Source organism: Rhamphochromis sp. 'chilingali' (assembly GCF_963969265.1).
Source record: "Rhamphochromis sp. 'chilingali' genome assembly, chromosome: 19".
Classification (NCBI taxonomy): Eukaryota; Metazoa; Chordata; class Actinopteri; order Cichliformes; family Cichlidae; genus Rhamphochromis; species Rhamphochromis sp. 'chilingali'.
This window is the reverse complement of record NC_137946.1, coordinates 8,216,198-8,241,838: the sequence shown is the minus strand read 5'-3', so window position 1 is coordinate 8,241,838 and position 25,641 is coordinate 8,216,198. Positions and strand designations below refer to the sequence as shown.

The 25,641-nt window shown below is 40.2% G+C and overlaps 4 protein-coding genes across 12 annotated transcripts in view; 2 read left to right on the top strand and 2 right to left on the bottom strand.

Moving 5' to 3' along the window:
• Window positions 1–5,314, bottom strand: part of ncor1 (nuclear receptor corepressor 1) — a 62,237-nt gene extending 56,923 nt beyond the window's left edge. For all 7 annotated transcript variants that reach the window (XM_080866493.1, XM_080866496.1, XM_080866497.1 and 4 more), the window contains exons 1-2: window positions 5,161–5,314; window positions 1,187–1,376 (exon numbers count right to left, since the gene is read on the bottom strand). In XM_080866493.1, the coding sequence (XP_080722619.1) occupies window positions 1,187–1,297 (111 nt within the window). In that variant the 5' untranslated portion in view covers window positions 1,298–1,376; window positions 5,161–5,314. The remainder of the gene's footprint in view (window positions 1–1,186; window positions 1,377–5,160) is intronic.
• A 562-nt stretch (window positions 5,315–5,876) lies between these two features.
• Window positions 5,877–19,191, top strand: pigl (phosphatidylinositol glycan anchor biosynthesis, class L). Its single transcript, XM_080866504.1, has 7 exons — window positions 5,877–6,190; window positions 8,120–8,219; window positions 14,830–14,920; window positions 15,986–16,053; window positions 16,867–16,898; window positions 18,070–18,203; window positions 18,723–19,191. The coding sequence occupies exons 1-7, from the start codon at window positions 5,932–5,934 to the stop codon at window positions 18,849–18,851; spliced, it is 813 nt and encodes a 270-aa protein (XP_080722630.1). The 5' UTR covers window positions 5,877–5,931; the 3' UTR covers window positions 18,852–19,191.
• On the bottom strand, window positions 19,014–22,685 carry cenpv (centromere protein V). 3 transcript variants are annotated; one of them, XM_080866505.1, is made up of 6 exons: window positions 22,582–22,685; window positions 20,743–20,824; window positions 20,545–20,637; window positions 20,329–20,398; window positions 19,544–19,658; window positions 19,014–19,327 (listed from the first exon to the last, which is right to left on the bottom strand). In XM_080866505.1, the coding sequence occupies exons 3-6, from the start codon at window positions 20,634–20,636 to the stop codon at window positions 19,179–19,181; spliced, it is 426 nt and encodes a 141-aa protein (XP_080722631.1). In that variant the 5' UTR covers window position 20,637; window positions 20,743–20,824; window positions 22,582–22,685; the 3' UTR covers window positions 19,014–19,178. The 3 variants fall into 3 exon arrangements, with proteins under 3 accessions (XP_080722631.1, XP_080722633.1, XP_080722632.1); XM_080866507.1 differs by lacking the exon at window positions 22,582–22,685 and adding an exon at window positions 21,028–21,402; XM_080866506.1 differs by lacking the exon at window positions 22,582–22,685 and adding an exon at window positions 20,907–21,033.
• A 187-nt stretch (window positions 22,686–22,872) lies between these two features.
• Window positions 22,873–25,227, top strand: LOC308386747 (polyubiquitin-C). Its single transcript, XM_080866503.1, has 2 exons — window positions 22,873–23,029; window positions 23,699–25,227. The coding sequence occupies exon 2, from the start codon at window positions 23,707–23,709 to the stop codon at window positions 25,078–25,080; it is 1,374 nt and encodes a 457-aa protein (XP_080722629.1). The 5' UTR covers window positions 22,873–23,029; window positions 23,699–23,706; the 3' UTR covers window positions 25,081–25,227.
• The last annotated feature ends 414 nt before the right edge of the window (window positions 25,228–25,641 follow it).

Here is a 25,641-nt window from a genome sequence, read left to right as displayed (position 1 = left end):
ACTACTGAGACTACAAGCAAACTTAATCAGCATCGATGCATTTCTAATTGGTTTAAATAAACAATGTAACACTAATAAATTAAAAAATGGGTTTGGTCTTGGGTTTTGTTTTGTTTTTTTAAATCACTTCAATCTTCAGTTGTAGTTGAAAATGAAGCAATAAAGCTCCTTAAAATCTTAAAAGCCACAAACAACATGACAGTGAGCTTGGTAAAAACTCAACTTTGGACTCGTTTTCCATGCAAAGATGGAATCTGGCTGTAAATTAGTCCTAGCGTGTGCATTACCTTTTCAAATCAACTGGTTCAAAAGCAAGCCCAAAGCCTCAATTAACAACATCTTTAAAGTTCTGCTGTCATTGGCCAATCTTTTATTCACACATAAAATATAAACAAAAACTTCTTGGTAAGGAGTGAGGTTCCAATTCAGTATGAAGAGATATCTACTCATACTGCACCCTAAGCCACAATTAACAGAAAGAGGAACAGATTGATTTCATTTGGAATACTAGCTAAAGCTAGACTACTAATCAAATTTTAGATTCTATCCCATTTTTGACATCCAACAATTACAAAAACCAAATGGTGTGTATTTATGCTACAGGACTGATTAATCTATTGCATTTATTTTCACTTCAAAGCTCTCACTTTTTTCCTTAAACCAAAAACCAAGTGCACCACTAAAAGATAGCTTTTAGCCAAGTAGAGGAAGAAAACAAATCACAAAGTTTTAGGTAGTTTCCAGCAGGGAGAGGCAAATGTCATAGCAAGTTTGAAAGGAGAGAGAAAAAAAAGATAAAATAAATAAAATCATTTTACACCTTTTTTTTTTTTACTGAAAACAGTAGTGTAATTTCTCATAGAAGTAAAGCTATGGCTCCATAGTGTAGCTTCTTTTGGCATTAGCCCAACAAGCAAAAGATCCCTGGTTCAATCCTGGGAGGACACTGATTGGTCAACTCAGAACAAGTGGTATTTTTGAAAAGTGAAAATAATCTATCCCCTGCTCTTTCAGATATCACCATCAACAGCTTAAAATCTATCATACAGGCAAACACTAATGCAACACGATCAAAGCTGTCAGTGAGATTCTACACCACAACAAAAAGGCTAATAGTGGTTGACTCGGTGAGGATACAAACATGACTGTTCGCTCAAAACAAAAGAAAGCAGAAAGGAGGCTTTACCTGTGGGTGCCGGCTGCTGGTAAAGGTGTACTGGACAGATTGTGATGGGTATCGGCTCTGCTCACTGCTGAAGCTCCCCTGACTCGGGGGGTAGCCCGAGCTACTGGACATCCTGGCTCAGTGCTAGCGGGCTGTAGCTGCTTCACGGAATGCAGAGTTTAGCTAGACCATGTTAGGAGACACGAACCACCTGCACCAGACAGAAACATACATGCACTTTTCAAAGAGTCACATTTAAGACATGAATGTATATATTTTTTTAAAAGTATTTTTCTGTACTTAAAAAAACCTAATCAAGTCATCATATAAGCTGAAAATATTTAAGTGCATGATAAAAATATTTTTCAAGAACCCTGGAAAAATTACGCAAACCACAACTGGAAATGAGCAACACAAACACATAGGCACTAGGGAACAGACCAGTCCCAATGTGATCAGGCTGGTTAAGACGTATTTATATGAACAACAAAGTATCTGTGAGGAGAATTTTGGCTTTGATCAAAAATCACCTCATTCCCAGTGTAAGTAATGAAGTTAACATACCCCAAAATAAAATAATTATAACACTAACATTATTATTTATAATTCAATGAACCTGATTCATGACTGTTTGTATTAAACTAAACCTTTTGTTTTAGACTGTGTAATGTGTAGGGAGCTCAAACATACAAAAATGCACCCAGATTCAAAAGCACCAACAAAAAAGACCACCAATATTTAGATATTTTTTAGATTTATTTTAAAGAAGAAAAAAAAAAGACTTTCACACCTCCGGCCAATTGCCAATTAATGTTTTTGGACTCTTAGAGTACCCGAAGTGAACCCACACAGGTAAGGGCAGAACAAGACTCCAACCCAGAACCCTGTTGCTGTGAGGAGAGTGCTAGCCATGACTCCACCATGCTGCTCTATATTTGAGATTAATAACCTAAATCTGCAAAATATTTAGTAACTTAAGCTTTAAAATAAATATAGACTCAGCCTTGCTGTAGGCATCACTGTTAAAAAAAAGAGAGAGGTGGAGGGTAGTGAACAGGTGGTTTAATGAAGGAATTTTATTGACATTTTATCGTGAAAATACTGACTATAGGGGAAAGAAAACTACTGTGAGGGTCTATTTCAGCTACTTTGAGTCACAGATGTATTCATACTATTCATTTACTGCCTCCATGTCTTTGGTTACACTGAAATCAGATTATAACATCTGGATAAACGGATTGCAGAAAACCAGCATTTAAATGTCAATTTATTTCTACAATTTATTTTTAAAACTGTGAAGACATTTTCTACACGTGGCACAAGATTCATAGATTTTTAATCAATATATTATTATGGTTTCTATCTTCTGTACAAACAATCTACTGTGTATTGAAGGCTATTTCCCTTTACATGGGAACAGTTTCTCAGATTTTAACAAACTTCTGTTCGGAGGTGGTTTAAACTTTCTATTCATGTTGTTTCATGTTCTTCTGTCAGAATAGCGTCCCATAACTGTACCCACGATGAACAACTTAGCCACTGCATTTAAACAAAACTGGATTCAGATGAAAATTAGTGAGTTTGTCTAGGCTGCGCAGAATCCTGTCACCCTCAATTAGTCAAGCATCGTACAAAGAACAAGAGCCAGGACCGAGCCAGGGTGCATTGTCTTCTCTCTAATAACAAATCATAGAGCCCAGATACTCCAGTGCGTTCCAAATGAACTAATGCACAAAGTTTTGTATTTTGACTAAATATTTATGGATAAAAACAACACATACCAACAATAGGCCTGTAAGACACAAGGAAAATCTGCCATGTGTGACAACAGTGCCAATATCATAGATTACACGATATGACTCGCCATAAGCAAGTACAAGCGTGTTTAATATTCTACAGATACAGGCAATAAATAGGTACACTGCTAACAAAACTCCAAATAATGAATGACTGATAGAAATTTTAAGCCATTTCTGAATGTGCTTTTCCTGAAAATTTGAAGTGTTTGCATGCAGAGTATGAATATATAGTGCATGTACAAAAAATAAAAAATGATGGCCTAATAGTGCAGGATCCTCTTGCAGTAATAATGACGGCACTATTCAGCAGTCAGCACTATACTGATGAACTAAAACTAATTTAGTCTGCATGCTAGTTTACTGCAAACAGTTATAACCGTTACCGGTCACTAAAGTTGAAGAGATGTTACTTTATGGGGCGATCATGGCTCAAGAGTTGGGCGTTCGCCTTGTAATTGGAAGGTTGCCGGCTCGAGCCCTGGCTTGGACAGTCTCGGTCGTTGTGTCCTTGGGCAAGACACTTCACCCGTTGCCTACTGGTGGTGGTCAGAGGGCCCGGTGGCGCCAGTGTCTGGCAGCCTCGCCTCTGTCAGTGCGCCCCAGGGTGCCTTCACACATCACCAGTGTGGATGTGTGAAGGCTGTGTAAAGCGCTTTGGGGTCCTTAGGGACTAGTAAAGCGCTATACAAATACTTACCATTTACCTTTCAATCCCTGGCCAAGATCTATTTTAATAATTAGAAAAAGACTACAAACAACAAAATAACTTGTAACTACCCAACTGGTGATTGCTGGTGGGGTTTTTTTTAATAAAAACAAATAAAAAAAATAACTTTCATGGCTCCCTTTGTAAACCCTAAATGCAGTGACAAATGTGTTCATCATCATCATCTCCACAAAACCAGCACCAGACAGTCTGTGAATGTGGTTCTTAAATCTATAAAAGGCTCAACCTCATTTTCAACAGCACCTTATGGCTTTGAGCCAAATTCAGGTAGAACAAATCAGCTCAGCAATTACAGGTCAAAATGTTTGGCGGTAAATGAAATAAGAGAAACTGCTAAAAGAGTTCCCAGCAGCCCCACAGCTGCCTGAAGTATTACCATTTTATTGTTCTGAAAAAAACGAATCGCAGCATGTGGCGATGACCTTCTATTTACAAGCATAGCTGACACACAAACCAAACCTGGAAAGTATTTTGTTAAAGTCGCAAGGATGAAGCTAGGGAAGTCATATACTTCTAAATATAATTCAAAATAATTTAAAAATATTAACACGTGTCCTCTCAATAAGAAACAGCTAACCTCCTAGGCTCCAGAATGCATTGTCTCTTACAGTGCTTCATTCAGGGCATTAAATCACTTAAACCTTTCTTAACACGATGTTTTCTAAAAGCAGAGCATAATAATAATGACATAGGTATGCTTAGCATTACAATCTGGAACTCTACTTCTTAGGGGCCTGACTATAGCCTCGTTCTCAGTTGTAGTGTCTGTTAGTGTAACTTGCAAACAAACCCATGATGGGAGTCATTTCTTGGATCTCTCGCACTTTAAAATAATGTAATATGGCAGCTAAACGAAAATGATGCTCCTGTGTGTTCTCAGCGTCTTAATTGTAATATTCGACCGGATTGGGGTCGTTACGTCTGCAGAATTTAAAAAAAAAATCCTACTTTCATCAGTTTTCTTCGTATCGCGGTAAAGTTCTAGGTAAAGTTAGCAAGTAAATTATTTACAGTGGTCCCTCTGATAATTTCCACACTAACCCAGCAGCTGTGGTGACCTCCCTGGCCTCAGCTACAGGCATGCATGGTGAAATAATGCTGTTGCACGTTGTTATTGTTGTCTTTTAACGCCACACTGTCATATAAACGCAACTGAATTTGTATCTTATCTTGATCGGCGGAATGGGGTTATTTCTACAGCAGAGAGCATCCCCGGAAATGCGCCAAAATCGTGCACGACAATAAAGGTCCATTTTAAAATATGCGGTACTTTAACGCTTTAGCTTAGTGTCGTGGCGTTTAAGATATTGCTGTTGTTGTCGCTAGCTTGCTAAGTTAGCCGTATTTCACCTTTGAAATCTCAACCACGTCGCCATCTTGCAAGGCAGATTTTCAGCGTAGACCGGGGCGCTTAAATAGCGTGCTAATTAGACATGTTGATGTGCTGCATGGTAACTATTTTTACTTACCTCATTATAAGAAAATATATCGATGGCAGAGAAAGGGTTCCCTGTGCAGAAATATGTGGCAATAGTTGATTGTAAATCCGCGGGTTATGGGCTGTGGACGACTGTGCAGTCTGAAGGCTGCGCCGCATTTGTCGGTTGATGTCCTGGCAGAGTAAAAAAGATTCCCCTTATTATTAATGAATCCCCAGGGTATATCTAGTCCTTAAAATATATGTATATACGAATAAAACTAGACTCTGCAGAAAACAGAGCAAGTGGCTGCCAAATGCCATTTTTTGCGAGGAAATTTAAAATATTATTTTGGAGTGTTATATATCTGCAAGGACAATGTAATGGTGTGACAACTAAATCTTCCCCTCAAACACGGTAATGTTCTCAGTGTTTTTTTCTTTATTTCACTTTTCAGAAACGATTATTTCTCTCGATTTATACAACGATATAAACGTGTTCCTTCTTATATTTATTCAGACAAGACAGAAAATTATTCTGTCTTGCGTTCTCATTATATATCTATTTAAAGTGAAACGAAAATAAAAGTCACCGAGACTGCAATTAGTACAAAAATATGGCAATCGTGGGAATAAACATGTGAACCCATGCTTGTTGAATTGAGTTATACTTCCAGTTGCTGCGTTAATTAATAAATGCCTAACGTTAGTAACAGTTAAAAGACTGCGCGAGGGGTGTTGTTTTGGGGGGGGTTACACATGGAACCATTTACACTTCAGGCTTTTGTTTTTACACGGATTTTATGCGGTAACGGTCAAAATAATGACTTTGTACTTGGCTGTCATCATAATTTTGTCCTATTTGGCTTTGATAAAATGCATTTTTTTTCGACATCGGCGGACTTTGGTGAAGTCGTTGAAGCGTGCATTGAATGCTCCATCAAGCAGAGAAACAAACGGCGAGGATATCAGAGCTCTGGTCGTAACTGCGCATCCGGATGACGAGTGTATGTTCTTCGCGCCAACGATCATACGACTCATTGAATTAAATGCCACCGTACATTTGCTCTGTTTGTCTGAAGGTACGGTGACAGCACACTCATATTTGCATACTCAAGAAAAAAACCAATATAAAGATACAGAAAATTAAAATGAAAAGTGGTCCTACCTGCTAATCGGATAGAACCATATATTTATATATAGACCAATTAAAGACTTGTACCCACTTTTTGTTTGTTTGTTTGTTTGTTTGTTTTACTGTCAGTTAGGGTCACACTAGCTTTTCTCCTCTGCTCCCTGTTGTTCTTATTTGTCACCACACCTCAAATCCAACATAAATGTATGCACACAGAGCAGATCCAGGCAGAGGAGAAATGAGTGAACAAACCGTAACTTCAAGCACATTTAATGATTTATCCATCCCGTTTGAGTGCATGCAATGCTCTGCAGACATACAGGAGCTCCTTAATTTTCCAGCAGTTATTACACCACAAGAGTACCAAGTGCTCATGCATCTTTCAGGAGTACAACACCAATTCCTAAAAAGTTAAAATGCTGTGTAAAAAGTTAGAACACAATTCAGTGATTTGCTAAGCTCAAAACCATATTTTACGCATAATAGAACATAGAAAACATATCAGATGTTTAAGCTGAGAAAATATGCACTTAAAAAAATCACTTTGAATATGACAGCAGTAAGACTTCTCAATAAAAGTGGGACAGGGCAATGTTTATTACTATACACCATCCCCTCTTTTTCTTTTAACAACAAGCAGTAATCACAGTAACTTTCCAAGTTTCCTTAGTCCATTTTAAATCAGCTTTGGTCCAGAGAAGACAGCTGCGTTTCTGGACAACATTCAGATATGGCTTCTTTTTTGTATGTTAGAGCTTTAACCTGCATTTGTTGATGGCACAGTGAGCTGTGTTCACAGACAAGGGTTTTGGGAAGTGTTTCTGATCAAATGCAGTGATTTCATAACAAAACCGTGCCTGTTTTTAAAGCAACGCTGTCTCAGGGTCAAGCATCCTGTGCTGACTTTTGCTCACAAAGATTTCTCCATATTCTCTGAATCTTTTAATGATCTTATGTACTGTAGATGATGACATATTTAAAGTGTTCATAATTTTAGGATGACCAACATTATTCTGAAATTGTTTCACAATTTGAAAACATAGTTTTGCAGACAATGGAAGTTCTGCTCATCTTTACTTCAGAGAAACTCCCTCTTTAATATTTCTTATTATACCCAACCACAATCATTCCTTCTTGCCAGTTAACCTAATTAATTGCAGTTTGTTTCTCCATTAGTTTTTGTAGAACTTCTTACATTTTTACCCCTATGTTGCCCCCTTCCAACTTTTTTCTTACATGTTACTTCCATCGAATTCAAAATGAGCTGATATTTTTCATAAAATAGTAAAATCCCTCTATTTAAACATATAATATATTACCTGTCTTCTATAGTGAAGAAAATATGGGTTTAGGAGATTTGCAAATCATTGCATTCTGTTTTTATTCACATTTCAGACAGCATTTCCAATTTTTTGCAATTTGGTTTGAAATATAAAAAAAGTATAAGAACTGAAAGAGAACATAATCGATGTACCTTCATACCTTCCCTTATGTTGTGAACTATGTTCATTTTTTGTATGTCATTGCACTGTTGTCTATGTCCTTTTTATTTTACTTCTTCTTCTTCTTCTGTTTTGTTTTTGAATTTTGAATGATTTTAGTACCTACCTTAAGCTTACATCCTTTGTGACAAGCACTGCTTAAGTTAAAAACAAGTTGTCAGGTACCAGAAGTGCAATCAAAGCTTCCCAATAAGTGGTACAAGAACAAGAAACATGGCTGTTGTTCAGAGTTCTCTTTGGGAAACCCCAGTCCTGTTCCAGAGGCCATCTGTACGCCACCCCCATATTTAAAACTATAAAAACTGCTAATTATACATAATCTACTGCGATAATACCATATCTAACATCTAATGTGACCTCTACATGTTACGCAGGAAACTACTACAATCAAGGAGCTCAGCGTAAAAAAGAACTTCTGAACAGCTGTGCCGTGTTGGGGATACCAGCGTCCAGAATCATCATCATAAACCACAAGTAAGAAGCCATCTACCCCAAGCATGCAACATAAAAATAAGAGTCATTCTGTTTTTTGCCTTTCACAATCAGGGAGTTTGTGCCACTAAATATACAGATGTGTGCGTTGTCCATTGATGTATGCTGCCCTCAATTAAGGAGTCAGGTCTCAGCATGTGTTCCTGCTGGAGCTCATCACCCCCTCCCTGCCAACCAGTGTCTATAAGAACAAATAAGAGAGTTGACCACAAATCACAACCCTCCCATTCTCACTGTGACAGCTCCGATGTAGCCTGACCTGATATATTACCTTTGTGTCACAGGGGAAATATATGAGTAGGCTCTGGAGGCAGCGATGGGTCAGCCCTGTGGGACAAAAGGCTCTTTAAAGACCTTAAAAATTCCATCACGGAATCAGTCTATTGATCCTTTTATCCATTTACAGCTTGTATATACAGATCTATTTAAATGTGCATCTTTGAAAGAGTCAAGTATTTATAGAACAAATTATCATTAAAGTATCTATTTCGTTACTTTTGAAAGTCTTTAGAAGAACATTTGCCTGTTTGTACACCCGGAGCAATCAATCAGCCTGTTTAAGCAGTCACAAAGGATTAGTTAGCGATCCCTGGGAAAAAATAACTGGGCAGACTGGGATGTCTGTACCGGAGCTGAAAGTATTTGTTGGAAGTTTTATCATGTTAGTTGCATGATGATATTTTTCTCCTGAATACGGAATTAAATTATATAAAATGGGACGCGACCTAAATAAAGCCCTTTATTCTTCAGTATTGTGTTCAAAACTTGACATTTATGTCAATTAAAGGTTTAGTGATGTGTACGAGGTGATCCTTTTAGTAATGCTAGTTCTACTGGAAAATCTATAAAAGTGTGTGTCTCGGGGAGGCAGGGGTTAAAGAGAACTGTGTCACTCTTTGGTGGCACAACAATTTTCTTGCGGAAAGAAAGATGCCCGTGCATTCCAGTTTTGTTGCAGAAACACAGAACAGGTTATGCTACAGCTAAAAGCACAATAGAAGGTCAAGTTACACAGAAAAGGTAATGGTAAAGAGTATTGTTTTCCCCTCTCCTGTGGATCAACTGTGCAGCTTTTCTTGAAAATGTTGTGGTTTCTAAGAACATCAGGGCTGCCTACATGTGAGTGTCTCCATGTTGGCTCACCAGGAGAGCTGTATGAACTCTGCACTAACCTGGAACTCAGTTATAAGCTGGCAGACTGCCCAGGTTGTCTGCCCTGGAGAGCATTGTGTGTGTGTGTGTGTGTGTGTGTGTGTGTGTGTGTGTGTGTGTGTGTGTGTGTGTGTGTGTGTGTGTGTGTGTGTGTGTGTGTGTGTGTGTGTGTGCTTTTTTTGAACTCACATGCACACACTTCCCATTTTATCATCTTGTGCACACAAAATATAGCTGAACTTTGATCTTAGGGCTCTCTGCACTTCTGCTGAACTGGAGTGTGGCCCATTTTCCCTTTCTTTGTATTTTGTTGTTTGCCCAAAACACACACCTAATCAGCACTTTAAGAGCCTGAGTTCCACTCTCTGACAGTCAGCCTCTCTCGTGCTCTCTCGATCTATCCCACCCCTCCTCCTCTTGTCCATGTCTACTGAAGGCAACTGCCAAGGACTGTGGGATACATTTTGGCCACGCTCTAAGCACTGCTAATGTAGGTCATTCCAAAATGTTTTTCCCTTAGTGTGTCTGTACACAGCTAGCCAGTCTTTGGCTTTTTGCTCTTAACCCCCTCTGTTCAAGTTCAAAGTTTGAAATCTAACACACAATAGTCAAACAGTGCTCAATTACACAGGCAGTGCTGTCTTTTAGGCATAATCTCAGCAGGGATAGGGCTATGTAGCCATCAGATTTAGAGGCATTTTTCTACGATTTGAATAGGAGAATCAGTGTGCGTCTATTTGTGCACATCTTTTAGCCGCATTAAGCTTATAATGTTCACGTTTGCCTAATTTTATAATCTATTTTTTATACTGAGGTGTGTTTCTAATATTCATAAATATTGGATACTCATGTGAACGCATATATGTCATTGTAAATCTCACTAAAATAAAATTGTTTGGCGATGTTTGGCGATCATTATGTGGTTTGTCAGATGGGTACAGGGAGTGATACTGATAGCTGATATTAAGCACCTGATCCCCTCCAAACAAGGACGTAAGGGGGGAAGTGAGCAGAATGATTTATTTAATTGGTTGATTATTTTGGGCAGGTTTTAATAAGTGAATTCTTTTGTACATCAGTGTGTCATAAAAATATGCATACTTGGGCTCAGCCTCTCAGTAATTTTTGAGCCTTTTTCACAAAGTTGCTGCGTTATATTGGAGAGGATTGGGAAAGATCCAAAGGATATAAAGAAATATTACAATTCTTCTGTTTTTGGTCCCTCCAGCTGTGAAACATTGATCCCATATGCTTTAGTCATTGGGGAAAATAGCTGATGTTTAGAGCCACAGAGTTTTTGTTGGGTTTTTGTTCGATGTGGCTCCTTTTGTAATGCAACCACTAACTAACTAACACTAAATAATGTGCTGACTGTACATAATAACCCCCACTGGTCACAGCAGATGGCTGCCCCTCCTCTGAGCCCGGTTCTTCCGGAGGTTTCTTCCTGTTAAAAGGGAGTTTTTCCTTCCCACTGTCGCCAAAGTGGGGCCTCCTGGTGGGCCACAACGGTACTGTAGGTGAGCTGTAGTTATATTTGGTGGTGATTTTGTGATATTACTCATTGCTCTGACCTAAATTTACTGCTCTTCTTTTGAAGTTTGTGCCCCAGTGGCAGGTGAGTAACACTTTGCATGTGACTGGGTAGCTTTAGCAATTTTTAACCTACGGCCTCTGTTGTTTATGTATATTTGAATTACATTTTTTTAAGGAAATACATCACTCTCTCTTGTACTTTGATTAGAGTGAAGATTTAAGATTGGGTGGGCCCTGTTGGATTTTCTGCTTTTTAAGCAGGCCGTAGGATTGTGTTTTTTATATGTCAGATTTCGATGGTACTCACTCACAACTGTATCAGTGTTCTCCAAGATCACAGGAATAACATGCGCCTTCTTCTTTACATTATGATTTTCCCTTTAGTGCACACTGAATAGGACAGCTGTGTTGACAGTATCTAGGGGCCCCGGTGCATGTTGGGGCCTTTGTGATCAAGCTCAATCTGAGCACGCTCTGCTGCCTCTCCACTTGCTCCGGCATTACCTCTTTCTGCTCCCTGGAACTTGATTATAGCTGCTCGCTGCACAAATTCAGCCATTCTTCTTCTTCATGACATTATCTATCAGACTAAAGTGAAGTCTCACTCTGTCTGGCTTACCTCATTTCTTTGTGACTTCAATAATTGTACTTCCCTGTTAACATATTTCACGTGTACTCAGAAAGCTTCTCGCAGAAGTAAACAATCAACTAATAGCGTCTGTTGTCAATTGGATTAGTGTAGTTCTCTGTAGTCATGTAAACACAGAGCTCAGCACAAGTTTCAGGAAAGGAAAGTGGTACTCGCAAGCAGAGACAGCACATCCACACACAAGCATTAAATATACATTGATCAGTGGTTAAAAATAGTCCTGGCTGATTTATAAGCTCATGGCAGGGCCAAGTAAACCGTGATGAGATGTTCCAGCCCGAGTATAGCCAGAGGTCAGTACCTCTGGCTATACTTTTACTCAAGATTCATTTGTCAGCAGCACAGATCGGCCTCTGTGTAGTCACACTGTTAGTTTTCCATTCACCGAACCTTGCAGCCAACAACAAATTTTGAATCTTGTCACATTAAATCCCTCTTTTTCTGCACAAATTACTTCCAAAACAACAGTAAGATAATAATTTCCATGGTGAATAGCACACACCTATTCCATCATGGTTCTTTTTCTGCAAATAGTTAAATATGGGTAAATATTGGCCATACCTGCAGCCGCACATGTCTGTAAATTATCATGAAACGTCACGTGTAAGCTAGTGTTGTTACTATAGTTGTAACTGCCTTATTACACTGGCCAATTGTATTAGGGGCGTACAATTGGCGCGTAGTGGCATCTCAGCCATTCCCAGCAGGACATATAATCTGACTGTGTGGACAGAAGTCTGGCAGTTGCATAGACCTGTGGTCCATGTGACCAGACTAAACAAGCCCTCCCTGACACACACACACACACACACACACACACACACACACACACACACACACACACACACACACACACACACACACACACACACACAGAATCCCTTTAGTGGGCCAAAGTTCAACAACTGCATACAGATGCCTGCAAGCAATTAGACATCCACATGCAAAGCTGCAAAAGGGAGCTGGGGAGGTTACTTTAGGACATTTTGCACTGTTGCCATGGCAAAGCTGACACTCAGCCTACATCCTGCTTGAGAAAGGTCAGGTGTCTTTTATCTTTTGTTGTTCTTTTTTTTTTTCTTCTCTCCTCCTTCCTCTTCCAGCTTTCACACAGCTACAGTTATCGAGAGTCATTCAAAATGTTTTGAGTAATAAACAATTAAATGCAGCAGTGAGAATAATGCATCATGAATATCTCACTCTGGCTTTATTCTCTTTTAGCCCAAAGCAGGTCCATACACACTGCTCTTATTAAATGTAGGTCACTGGTATCCAAGTGCAAGAGTGGGGCATTCACTCGAAGACAGACAGTTTTAAACTATCTGTGAACCCCTAACCCTCTGTCCCTCCCTCTGATGACACAGTCAGCCCTCCAACCCAACCCCATCCTCCACCTCTTACAGCAGACCCTGACCACTCATTGCTCATTGTTAGCAATGAAGGGGAGGGACGCAGCTGCTGACACACAGCCGCACCTACCCCCATTCCATGCACGGTCTATATACAAGCCTGCAGCTAGTTGCCAAGGAGACAAACTATCAATCTCCAAATGTTCTGGATGGCTTTGGGTGCAAATTTTACCAGAGATGGGGCTTGGCCCAATTTAGAAGTGATTAACTTATGGAGCTCCAGATTCAGGAATTCTTGGAATGTTTTTCAAAATAGGTACATTTTTACTTTGTATCTTCACAAATACAATTAAAATGAAATAAGAAAAAATGTTACACAAATTTACACAATACATGGAAATCTGAATATTGGATTTGAGAACAATGTGTATGTATTTCACCTTCTTTCATCCTGTAAACAGACTCAAAAATGTTCATACTGGAGAATATGCAGGTGGCAAATGTTTGCTGTTTTTAACTTAAGAAATGTCGGCAACTGGCTCTACATACTTGCATGCATGCAGTCTCACATGTTCCACCCACATGTTAGCCCAAGTGTACAACAGTATGTCATGGCATTGATGTATCTCCCTATCTATACGTTTCCCTTGAAAGAAAAAACAACATCACTCTATAAACTGCTGTTCTAAATATTTTTGTTTCTTCCCTGACTTTGTACACGCACATGCCACAAGTTTACCTTGAGCCAGAAACATTTGTCAGATATTCTGGTCCATATCGGAATGACAGCATCACACAGGTGCTGCAGATTTGTCGATTGTACATCCAGGATGCAAATCTACCCTTCCACCACATCCCGAAGGTTTGACTGGGATCTGGTGACTGTGGAGGCCATTGAGTGCAGTGAACTCATTGTCAAGGTCATGATATGAGCTTTGTGGCATGTTGAGTTATCCTGCTGGAAGCAGCCAACAGGATAACTCAGAAAGGGATGGACGTGGTCAGCAACAAACACGGGTGGCCTTTGACGTTTAAACGATGCTCATGGGATGGTGGCGCTTATTGTGGTCTTCTGCTGCTGTAGCCCATCTGCTTCAAGATTCAACATGCAGCACATTCAGAGATGCTCATCTGCATACTATGGTTATTATGAGTGCTTATTTTAGTTACTGTTGCCTTCCTAGCAGCTTCAAACAATCTTCTAGCCATTCTGCTCTGACATCAACAAGAAATTTCACCCAGTGGACAACTGCTCACTGGATATTTTCTCTGATTATTCTTTGTAAACTGTAGAGATACTCATGCAGGACAAATAAGCCGTTTATGACCATCTGGCACCAACAACCACGCCACGTTCAAAGTAACTAAAATCACATTTCTTCCCCATTCTGATGCTCAGTTTGAACTTCTGCAGGTCATCTTGGCCGTGTCTACAAGGTTAAATACACTGAGGGATCAGTTGATGAGATATTTATGTTAATGAGCAGGTGTACTTAATGCAGTGGCAAGTGAGTGTGTTTATATTGTGTTTCTTTTTTTCTCTGTCTCCCGAGTTTAGGACATTGAACAACCATAGAAAGCAGTGCTTCCGTTTTATAGCCTAAAGGGAGTGTGCATGTTAGTGGGCCAAGAGAGTCAGCAGGCCAAGTGTGATGTTTGTGGAAACGAGGGCCTCCAGGCGTTTCAGATATACACAATACTAAGGGCCTTCAGATCCATAACCTCTGTATTTCCCAGCGCTCCCACATGTTTGCATTCTACAACAGCCCTTTTTTTTTTTTATATATAAAATGCTGTGTTAAATGTTCAAACTGGTTACAAAGCAGACACTGTATAACTCTGTTTTAATACTAACTGGATACATAACCGCAGTCCCTTTCTTCCTTTTTTTTTTTTTGCCCTACAGAAAACTCCCAGATGATCCCAAAGCAGAATGGAGCGTCTCATTGGTCTCCTCTGAAATCCTGAAGCACATAAGAGCTCACTCCATCAACATGGTACGCCCCACTCTGTGTTTGGTTCGTGCCTTTCAAAGAAGTGGCTTTTGTGTCATTTCCTGTTCGGTGTCACCGCACAATTTCCCCGCCATTATATGTTAGAAATACATGTACTGTATTGTTTTCTTTGTACAATGTGTTTTGGCACCGCAGCTTCCTTGTTGATTATCCCAGTTTCACGGTGGTCTGCATAATAACCTTGTCAGCTGCCTTCCTTTTCAGTCCTAACTAGACTGCATTTTGAGGCTCCTTGAAGCCAGGGGGAAATGGCCTGTGCTCTGTGTGTATGCAGAGATTCTTATCATACTCAATGCAGTTCCGCACTATTAGTTAATGGGAATGATGTAAATTGAGAATTGGACAATTTCTTTCTCAGCAACAACAAAAATAGTCACTGAAAGCACAGCAGCAGTAATGGCGTGGGGTGGGGGTCTTCATGGTAGAAAATGGAGAAGCACGACTGAGTTATTCTGCTTTAGCTGCTGATCTTTTTTGGCTATCAAAGATGACAAACAAACAGGCAGTCTCCTCCCATCCTGTCACGCGTCACAGCCAAAAGCACCTTTAGTGAAAAAGTAACTTAAAGAGTCCTTTCAGTTGCAAAGAAAACATTTTCCCTAATGAATATAAGCAGGGGAAAGCACAGAGGAAACAGACTTCCATTTCCTTTTTTTCCAACTGAATAATGTTGTTTCTTTGGTTGAAGTGTTTTTGCAGTTAGATGCAAAGATCATGCGTTATTTATAACATATTGGTTTGGCTGCTTAAACTTGTGCTTGATTGCAAAGTCATGGTAGAATATCGCCTGAGCAGAGCAAACACTTCAAGTCTTTTAGTTGAGTTTTGTTCTCTTCCCTTTGACCTGATTTTTTTTTTCACCTGTTTCCTCTGGTGCGCAAGCATGCATGCACAAAAAAGGCTTTTAAATATCAGTTGTCGGCTGCCAAAAAGCCTCCACAGTCACACACATAAACCTAAGAAAATCTTTCTTGCTGCCTTTGCCTCAGCTTCTAGATACCCAGCCTCGGCTTTTCACCCACACAGTGACATATTTTGTTGTTTCAGGTGCTGACCTTCGATGGAAGCGGCGTGAGCGGCCATGCCAATCACATAGCTATCTATAACGCCGTCAGGTACAGGAAGGACTTTAAAGATTTTTGCCATCAGGAAAACCTTTTTATTTTATTTCTTCAGTTCCTTAACTTTAAGATGCCATTTTGAGGGGATACTCTGTGACTTAAACACAGAAAGCAATTCACCCTGCTATCATTAAACACAATCCAGGAAAATGCTGAACATTTGGACCCACATCAACATCCATCGTTCCAAATGTTTCCCCACAAGTACACACACACACCATGTTTTTCAGAATTGGTCTGTTACATAGCTGAGAGGTCATCCAAACAGAGTCCTCAGAGGCACTCGGCTCTGCTCCCAGCGAGCAACAGTAAATCCTGTCCCTGAAGTGGTGAGGTGGGAGGGCAGCTTTGGTTTGGAGAGGCCGGCCAAGCAAGAAGTTGCATCAGACTGTTGGTTTGAAACCAAAAAAAAGAAAAGAAAAAGTGTTTTGCACACTGAAGAGAACATCGTAGTCCCTGTACCACACTTACCTGTCTGTGCAGTGAGCCGTGCTCTTTTCTCTCATAAGGCTCTCTGTTCATTTGTGGGCCTTAATGAGATTTGTGCTCTCCAGATCGAATCTGGAAATTCCCATTTGACTGGAACACAAAAGGGGGAGAGGCTGAGTGCGAGTTTCACAGCCTCTAAATCTTGACAGTGTGCTGTCATTTTCTGTCAGCGTGTTAATAACCATTGCATAAAAAAATGCAAGTGCAGGAAAACTTCCAAAAACCTCCCAGCATTTGATATATCCTTCGACACACACAGTGGCCACTTCCATGACATTTTCTGTGTGCAGCACTGATGTTCACTATTTTGTCTTACAGGCATCTCGCTTCCACTGGAGAAGTACCCAATGGTAGGTTTGACACTGGGAGAACTTTTAAGAGGTTTCTAAGCTTAGGAGCGTTAGATTCACTGATCACTCTCAGAACAGTCGTCTGTAAAAGTAATTCTTGGGGTACTTTATCCTGCTTACAGTACAGTATGCTTGTGAATATGTTCATCACCATGAAAGCTTTAGGTAGCACTTTATATTAAAATGCAAAGTTCTTTCACAGGAGAAACGGCACCTCTCCAGCTGCGTTTTTGCAGAGAACCATGCAAAGTACACTGGCTGGTTTGTTAATGTACAGCGCCCTCTACTGTTCATAAAAGCCCCATGAGCATTGTATCTCCACTAAAGGCGCTGGTCTGTTGGTGGCAGCAGGAAGAATGAATTGGACCTAAACTCTAAATGTGATAAGAATGTATCATCAAACTTCTGAAGACTTGTTGACCGCAGATATTAGAATGTCTTTTGTGAATCTTTTTTTTTTTTTTTTTTTTTAAAGGAATTTCCAAAATGACTAAATTTTCACTTTGTTTTTCTAAGTTCTTGTGGTGATAAATTCTGGGAATTCTTTCTAACAGAATGTAGAAGGAAAAGTAGGTCAGTGAGGTGGGGGGCCATGCTACACAACCTTATTTGCTTATCTGATAAACATTACAGCCCACAGGCCATATCAAAGCATACATATTTGAGGAGAGAGGTGATAAGAAACAGACATTCAGGTAATCATGAACCCACACCATAAACACAAACACACTTGTTTCTGTGGTAGAAGCTCGTCAATCCGCTTTGCCCACATGAGCTCAGTGGATGATCTTGACCAGCAGCATGCCATTAACTGTGGTTCTTTGTTAGTAGGAATTTACACCTCAGCTGTTAGACTGGTCTTACAGTAAAGGGGAAGTAGATGAGAATTCAGAGTGACATTAATCCTCGTCACTCAGCTGTAAAACAAAGCTCCCTGCTCTTTTCCTAAACCTCTAAGGTTCACGTGTTTCTGCCACAAGACAATAACTGAAAGAAGTACTGACAGTTTGTGTTTTTGTGTAGCATAGCAGTACCAGGCATTCTCACTTCAAACGAACTGTATCACAAACAATGACGTTGTGCTGGCGTGGCACCTGGACGATGGCCTCGTTAATTGTATGCTTCTGAAATAAGCATTTAAAAACATTAACAGCTCTGTCTTTTCTCCCAGACTGCACTTTGCTCTCCCTGGTGACCGTTGGCCTTCTCAGGAAGTACATCTCCTTCCTGGATGTTCCCCTCAGCTGGTTTCTGCCCTCGTGTGTCTGCTGTATTATAGGCTCAAAGCCCTACAAGCAAGCCAAAGTAAGCCTCCAACTAGAGACTGTGTGTTGGCAGGACTTTATGTTCTCTACTCTGAGAAGTGCACACTCTAATAAGATCATGTACAGTCTACACTAACACTCAAACTGTCCCTGTTTTTGAAGGAAAGGTACATTTGTCAATTATCTGTTATCATTTCCAACAGTTTCATTTTATCTAACATGAAACTGTTGGAAATGTTTTCATGTTATATTAGATAACATGACACTGCTGTTAATGTGACTGAGGGGAGAATGGACCGGGAGATCGACAGGCAGATTGGGCGTGTCTGCTGTGATCCACGCACTGTAGTCATCTGTAGTGGTGACAAGAGAGCAAACCTGTTGATTTATCGATTGATCTACAACCGCGAGCTCTCAGTATTGACCAAAAGAATGAGATCGCAGATACGAGCTGCAGAGATGAACATCCTCTAAAGGGTGGCTGGACTCTTTCTCAGAGGTAGAGCGAGAAGTGCGAGTTGTATTATCTCCCTTAAAAACAACTTTGTGTCTTTTTCAGGCTGCCATGCTGTGCCATCGCACTCAGCTGCTGTGGTTTCGTTACCTCTACATCACGTTCTCACGCTACATGTTCATAAACACATTCCAAACCATTGCTCAGGGACCAAAGAACCTGAAGATCTATTAAAAGCTCTGATGCACTGATTGCCACATTTCTTACACTACAGGGAATTTAGAAGCTGTTTACAAATGTCTTTGATACTCTGTTAACAGCAGTAGGTGATATGCATTTTTCTTAAACACTGTTATTTTTTAGATAATATTTAATAATAGAAGAAACTTCTCATCCTTTTTTGTTACAGAAAAACTTTTATTGACTCAGTCACAGCACTGTATTAAAATATAGAGTATTTAAGCTTTTCCAAGGGGTTATGACTTTTTTTTATTACTTTAAAGACCAATGAAAGTACTGTTGAATGTTTCTGATGTCATGCTGATTGAAAAATAAAGTTTCTTATATGACAGTAGGTTGGTTTTCCTCTGGTTTTGACATGTCTCTGATAGTTTCGTGAACTTGCATACTTTCTTCCCACTTCTCCCCACAAAAGTTCTCCACTGTGACACTGTGCACAGTACCTGGATCCAGACAATGTGGAGCAATGCCTAATTGAGATGAAGACATGAATAACAGAAGGTTGTCATTTGATTTGCATTCAAATCCCACTGTGAACATACAGTTTCTGTTTGCTACAAATAGCATAAAAACATGACATTAAAGAGACAACTGGGTTGGTTGGTATGGAGTAAACATTAGCGGGGTGTTGAATTCTGTTTACAACACATGAGACCAAGTGTGTCGGTGAGTTGTCAGGGTCATACCATATCCGTCTGGGTTGGAGCGTGGTGTGTAGAAACTTTGAACTCCACAGGTTTTACAGAAGGTGTGTTTTGCAACATGAGTGTTAAATGTGTACGTGGTCAGATTTTCCAAACCCTAAGAATGGAAAAAAACAAAACAAAGTATGCTAAAATTCAATGTAAATTTTAAATATCCAGGATTGTAGAAGTCTTGGGTCAACCCTAATTTTGCTAGGTGCAGTAATTAATTTTAATATATGTGCAAACATACATCGAAATACAGTATATAAGGCAAAAGTAGATTTGAATGAAAGTCAGTATTTGGTATAGCCACCTTTATTCTTCCACACAGCCTGAATTCTTCCAGACGAACTGTCCTGTAATTTATTTAAATAGTCTTCAGGAAAAATTGTCTGGGATTGTTTTTTAGGAACATGACTTTCAGATACTGCTCATCTGCTGGAGACAGGCCTGCCAGTCATTCTTTTGTCCTCCACCTTACAGTTTCCTCAGTTTTTTTTAAGGCCAAGATATTCCATGTTTTTAGCTAACAGCTTGAGTCAGGTGCTATTTTATGATTGAATGATTCATAGATTCATAAGCCATAAGTGGCTTCACGAATAATTAATTCCGGCTTTTTGACAACCTTCAGAAAGCCTGAAGAATTAATGGTTAAGACCACTTTGAAAAATTATAGAAGAGTCTGGCTCCTTTGGAAGCAATACATAAAAAATAAGGGTGCCTCTAGACTTTTGCACAGTACTGTATATTAAATAAAACAATGCGTTTCAAACAAAGTTCCTTACCTGTAAGAGCGTGAAGCGATTTTTTGGCACAATGAAATGATGATTTTGCTTCTTTGTGCAAATGCTGCAACTGGAGAGAACATATCAGTTCATATGGATTAAAGTGTATTTTGTTGTTTGAAATGCCTTCAACATGGCATGAATAAGATATTTGAACGTTTAGGCTATGTTCCAGAATTACTACCTAGTTTCTATCACTGAATTAATTGTTCATACTTGCAATGAAAAACATGGAGGTCTGGGGAATTCCAGACTTCAAATCGCACAGCCCCACAGTGGCAGCCACCTGTATGTTTCACCAGGTCCATGCTGTAATTGAATCAGTATAAATACATTTACAGTGAGATTTGGTAAGGATTCACCTTTTTAAGCCACGTGAAGGAAAATGCTAGAATGTCTCTATCCAAGTCTTACGTAAAGTTCAGGTTGAAAGGGTGTCACATGTTAGTTGTGAAACTTGCTGACGTGGAGCTCCCAATCAAAAGTTCCAGTCATCCTGCCATGGAAAACAATGAACCTGATTAAAGTGCAGCTCTGATAAGAACCACATTTGAATTGATAAAGAACCTTTTACCTACAGAAGCTAAGCTTTTGATTCAAACACAGCAACTCATGTACTCATTTTATATTTAAAATAAAAGTCCGATTTCTTGTTTTTCCAAGGTGTGAACATGTTGATTCCATGTTAACCAGACCTACTTCCTGCTTGCAATCTTTTCCTGGAACACTTTGAGATAGTCCACATAACAAAGGGCAGGGCGAGGTACAGCAGGCTTGCACAAACACATTCCTCAGAGGCAGAACTAGATCAGCCAGATGCCCTGCTCTGTGTTGGAAAGCAAAGGCGTGGTGCATCATGAGTTGGGTTTCATATGACACAGTGCCAGAGGGGTGGGCTAACAGAATGCTGTGACCCAAATACATATTTTATTTGAATCAGGGCTCTCAGAGCTGCATTATAGCCAAACTCCCAAAAATAGAAACCCACAAGGCCCCATGAGCCCAAGCTGATTTAGTTTACAGTGCTACCTTAAATAGTGGTGGGTGCTAAAAGTGGGCACTGATCAGTAATTACAGTCCTGGAAATAAACTTTGGAAACCAGGAAATACAAAAAATTAGATGCTCTAAACAGATAGATCACTTAATGACCTGCAGTCATTCCCTACAATGTTCAATCTGACTTTACCTTGTTGGAATGTTCTAGTTTCAACTGCGTGTTGACAACATGCTGAAACTAGATGAACTCGTGTTTTCTTGATATTGCTCATGGAAATAAAATGAAGAGATGTCATATTACCTGAGGGACTTACAAAGTAGGTGTAAGCATTACACTAAAGCTGTTAGAACTGTTCAGCCCAAGCCACAAAGATAACAATATGTCTGTGAGGCCTGAATAAGTTTATTATACTCTATGAGGAAACTAATTGTTTATCATTGTGTTCAGCAATGTAGATAATGTAGTTGAATTTCTACCCCCCATACAGGTTTATCTCTCCAGTGGAGACTTGACAATGACCTGTCTGTGCATGTGCATCATGAGACTAAAGAGAAACATACTAGTCATGCTTTTACTTTATAGTAACTTTTATGTGCATATTTTCACTGATAACAACTAGATTCAAATAAACCAAGCTAGCATTTGAATAAGCTACTTAATTTTAAGTTACACAGTAACAGATCCCTATAAGTTGGCAACACAGCAAATAAGCACATCAGGTCTGCTAAACCTTGCTTATCATCAACGTTAGGTGTGCATATACTGTGCATCTATGCATACACGGTGTGCCCATAATCAGTATTTTGTACTGATGTCCTGACTATTCATCATTAACGCATTCTTTTTTTTTAGATGCGCAGTGTGGCTTGCTAAAAAAAATAAATGAGGTCGGCCATAGAGGCGAACTTCCGCCTTAAAATATCCCGCTGTCGCGTCAGCTGCTATTACATTTACTAAGCGCGTTGCCATCTGTTAAAGGTTGAAATATCTGATAGAGATGAACACACTTCCTGAGTGTACATGTCAGTCTTCGGTATGTTAGTCATACGAATAGTCATTCTGACATGGCGAACTCTTATTTTTCAATCTATATCCATGACGCGACGCTTGAATGTGACACGTAGCCTATACTTCTATAGCCTAAAATATATATAATGGTTTGTCGATTTAGGTCACGTTTAAGCTCCTTTTTTAACCTTATTGTCATAGCCAGTCATTGGACATAACCATAACTTTATCGTGAAATGTTACTTACTGTAACACAGCAACCAATCGCTGATCAAACAAACAACTGTGTCATCCAATCAGAAGCTCGGGGAAGATTCCCGTTGCTGTGCTGGTTCGAGCAAATTCCAGAGTCGTAGTGCATAGATGATATCATTCCGCGGTGGAGGATTTATGAGTGCATTCTTACAAACGTAATAGCTTCGACTTTGAAATAATTACGTTTATGAGTAAAATAATTAAAAAATATATATTATTGTAGAACTAAGTTATAAATATTGGACTTATAAATATTGAAGCAGTGACTTTTGGGAGGGTGGGAACTACTTATTGACGCGGATGGAGATTTCTGGATGACGTGTGCACCTCCATACTATATAACACACTGCTAGACATTGCTCCCGCAGACCTACCTACGTGAAAGAAAAGAGAAAGACAATTTCGTGCCTCAGAGCAGTTTTTCGCCTCACTTACCAGTCGTAAGTATTTTCCTATTTCTATATCTTTTGATATTCCAGAAACGTTTGTTTTTAATAAATATGTTGCATTAGTATCATTGTGTTGAACGATATTTGGGTTGCGCTAACGAGAGGTAACAAAGGTCTCCAAAATACAGTAGTTCTTCCGAATTATATTTTTCTCTTATATAAAGTTAATACGTATTTCGTCGTCGTTCCATTGTCGATTTTCTTTCTTTTTACTACCCTTTTGTTACGCAGCAGCGTTTTGGTAACGTTCGCTTACAGCAGTGACTCAACATTTCCAGTAACCTCCATTACCGGCTGCTGAACAAAAGGAAGGTCACTGAGATCTCAAAATGGCGCTTGGGCTGAAATGGCTCCTGCTGTTCTCATTCTTAGGCGCTTCATAGTAATATTATTTAATACTTTTTTCTTTTCTTTTTTTAAAGAATTTCTTTTTAATCCATATTTGAGCTTAAACTTAAAGTAATGTAATTTCTAATGCATTTATTTATTTTTTTGGGGGGGTAAAGAGCTTTTTAATCAATAATTCATCTTTATCTATTTATTCATATTTATCTGATTTTGTGTGTGTGTGTGTGTGTGTGTGTGTGTGTGTGTTGGAGTAATGTGGAATGTTTTAAATTGCTTTTAATTCTTAATTAATATCCATCAAATTTTATACAGGCGCAAACATGCAGATCTTTGTGAAGACCCTCACTGGCAAGACCATCACCCTTGAGGTTGAGCCCAGCGACACCATCGAGAACGTGAAGGCCAAAATCCAGGATAAGGAGGGCATTCCCCCCGACCAGCAGAGGCTGATCTTTGCCGGCAAGCAGCTAGAAGATGGCCGCACCCTCTCTGACTACAACATCCAGAAGGAGTCCACCCTCCACCTTGTCCTGCGTCTCAGGGGTGGCATGCAGATCTTCGTGAAGACCCTCACTGGCAAGACCATCACCCTGGAGGTTGAGCCCAGTGACACCATTGAGAACGTCAAGGCCAAAATCCAGGATAAGGAGGGCATTCCCCCCGACCAGCAGAGGCTGATCTTTGCCGGCAAGCAGCTAGAAGATGGCCGCACCCTCTCTGACTACAACATCCAGAAGGAGTCCACCCTCCACCTTGTCCTGCGTCTCAGGGGTGGCATGCAGATCTTCGTGAAGACCCTCACTGGCAAGACCATCACCCTGGAGGTTGAGCCCAGTGACACCATTGAGAACGTCAAGGCCAAAATCCAGGATAAGGAGGGCATTCCCCCCGACCAGCAGAGGCTGATCTTTGCCGGCAAGCAGCTGGAAGATGGCCGCACCCTCTCTGACTACAACATCCAGAAGGAGTCCACCCTCCACCTTGTCCTGCGTCTCAGGGGTGGCATGCAGATCTTCGTGAAGACCCTCACTGGCAAGACCATCACCTTGGAGGTTGAGCCAAGTGACACAATTGAAAACGTGAAGGCCAAAATCCAGGATAAGGAGGGCATTCCCCCCGACCAGCAGAGGCTGATCTTTGCTGGCAAGCAGCTGGAAGATGGCCGCACCCTCTCTGACTACAACATCCAGAAGGAGTCCACCCTCCACCTTGTCCTGCGTCTCAGGGGTGGCATGCAGATCTTCGTGAAGACCCTCACTGGCAAGACCATCACCCTGGAGGTTGAGCCCAGTGACACCATCGAGAACGTCAAGGCCAAGATCCAGGATAAGGAAGGCATTCCCCCTGACCAGCAGAGGCTGATCTTTGCTGGCAAACAGCTGGAAGATGGCCGCACCCTCTCTGACTACAACATCCAGAAGGAGTCCACCCTCCACCTTGTCCTGCGTCTCAGGGGTGGCATGCAGATCTTCGTGAAGACCCTCACTGGCAAGACCATCACCCTGGAGGTTGAGCCCAGTGACACCATCGAGAACGTCAAGGCCAAGATCCAGGATAAGGAAGGCATTCCCCCTGACCAGCAGAGGCTGATCTTTGCTGGCAAGCAGCTGGAAGATGGCCGCACCCTCTCTGACTACAACATCCAGAAGGAGTCCACCCTCCACCTTGTTCTGCGTCTCAGGGGTGGGCAGTAAAGAAATGATTCAATACAATTCCATTAATGTTGCTTCCTTAAAATAAACAGCTGATGGTATGAATGCCTTGTTACGAAATTGTTACCCACTGCTAAGTTTTAACCTTTTTCGACCAAATATTGCATATCAATAAAGGATTGAACGCCATTTAAGTGTTGCTGCTTTTTGTATATGACAGACAGCAATAGGGTGTGAGACACTGATTTTTTTTTTTTGGAGGGGGGGAGATATGTTTATGTTGAAAAAGAACAGGCCTGCAAACTTTAAACTTTTCTCCTGAATAAAACACAACTATACTATGTCTGCCTTGAACCATGATTCATGTAAAGCTGTGGCATAGATTATAATCAAAGCATACTTTTTTTTTTTTTTTTTTTTTTTTAGAACAAATACTTTTATAAACTGTCAGCCAAAGGACTTCTGGTTCCATGCATGTTTAGATGTAAACAGCTAGATATGACATGCAAGAAATACAGCCTTTCATGTATGAATGTGAAAATACATTAGGAATAAATGCAAATTAGTTAAATATTGCCTTGAATTAACATCATGTACTACTAG